The sequence below is a fragment of the Penaeus monodon genome, chromosome 18 (genome assembly GCF_015228065.2).
Source record: "Penaeus monodon isolate SGIC_2016 chromosome 18, NSTDA_Pmon_1, whole genome shotgun sequence".
NCBI lineage: Eukaryota > Metazoa > Arthropoda > Malacostraca > Decapoda > Penaeidae > Penaeus > Penaeus monodon.
Window position 1 is genome coordinate 29,685,654 of NC_051403.1, and position 1,687 is coordinate 29,687,340.

The 1,687-nt window shown below is 31.8% G+C and overlaps 1 protein-coding gene across 1 annotated transcript in view; it reads left to right on the plus strand.

Moving 5' to 3' along the window:
- LOC119584412 (inositol polyphosphate multikinase beta-like) overlaps nucleotides 1–1,100 on the plus strand; it is a 2,046-nt gene extending 946 nt beyond the window's left edge. Inside the window, exon 3 of the mRNA XM_037933000.1 lies at nucleotides 1–1,100. This exon is cut by the window's left edge and continues 260 nt beyond it. Coding sequence (XP_037788928.1) covers nucleotides 1–117 — 117 coding nt within the window. The 3' untranslated portion in view covers nucleotides 118–1,100.
- Nucleotides 1,101–1,687: the final 587 nt, after the last annotated feature.

The following is a 1,687-nucleotide window of genomic DNA, read 5'->3' on the forward strand; positions in this document are numbered from 1 at the left end:
GTGAAAGCAAAGATGATTGACTTTGCACATGTTCTGAATGCTTATGGTGAAAAAGATGACAATTACTTGTCCAGTCTGGAGAGTTTGATAAATATTTTCTCAAACAGGATCAGTTAACGAAAGGTTGCTGCCGTAGCAACAGATCAAAAAGGAAAACATTTCAATCATACTTGTATCAGTCTCTGAATATCTTCATTGGGAGTATTTATGGGCAAGTTTGTCATATTTGATAATTATTTTTTCCTAGGTGTTGTGTTTTAGGAGTTTACATTGAAGGAGATGCTACGTGATAAACAGTTGTACCTCAGTATATATGAATCAGTCTTCATTTGTGCAATCACTGTGAAAGAATAACCAGATCTCAATAACGGTGAAATATCTGACATTCTTGTGTATATATGTATGTATTTTTGATAGTGTAGAATGAAAGTGAAAGTCATTTGAAATTATAAATAAGATCTATAACTTCATTTTAAAAAGATGTCAGTATTCTATGTAATTCTTGGAATTGTATGGTACAGTAGAAAGAAAAGTTATGCTCTTTAAGACTCACTGACAATTTTGTTTCCTTTCTTTTCTCCAGTTCTTTTATTCCATGGGTATGATATGTATTTATTCTATCTCACCCAATATTTTTGTTAAACTGATATATTTTTTTGGTAAGTTAGAAAATATATTTTGTAAAACATACTTTTTTATCCTAAAGGTGTAGCTCAGGTCAATAAAATCTTTTCATTTCAGCTTCTGTTGAACAGTAGCCTGCTGCAATGACATACTGTTGTATACAAACTATACATTCTATATAGTCTTCCCTATCATAATTTTCCATTTCAGAGAACATGTAACTTACATTGAGAGGCAAAATTCATTATGTATATACAATATGTGTCTGCACTTTATGCAGTACATTATCTGTTGCCTTGCTTTCAAATGCTAAATCTCAGGTTCCCAGTTTATAATGTTACAATGTGTCTTGTGCAATCAATTTCAATGTAATCAGTGTTTGTTTAATATTCATCAACTATTGCATAAGATCTCAGAAGAAAATTAGTTTGAACTTTTATAGCTTGTATACCAAGGAGTAAAGAAGCAGTATTTATTACTGTTTTTTATTTATGGTTATTCCTATGATGCTTACCTCAATACCAGAGAGAATATACATTGTGTAACAACACACACACGCACACGACACCACCCCACCACACAACCCACCACCCACACCCAACCACACACACACAACACACACACACACACAACACAACCACACACACCACACACACACACACACGGAGATATAGTAGATGTGAGATGTGCTTAGAGTGATGATGTGACGTAGTAGTATATCGATGATATGATGTTGATGATAGTAAGTATTGTCCATGTGTTATAGTATCAGTATTAGTAAGTAAATATGTGTGTGTGTGTGTGTGTTGTGCATTGTGTATAATATATACACACATAAACACACATATAAATAAAAATATATAATATATATATATATATATATATATATAATTATAATATATATATATATAGTAATATATAATATGTTATGTAGTTATATGTTGATAGTACATAACACAACAAACACGCTACGAGACCACGCTATCGACAGCACGCAGCACACACACAACACAACATAACACACAATACAAAAACATAAACACAATTAACACACAACTACAAA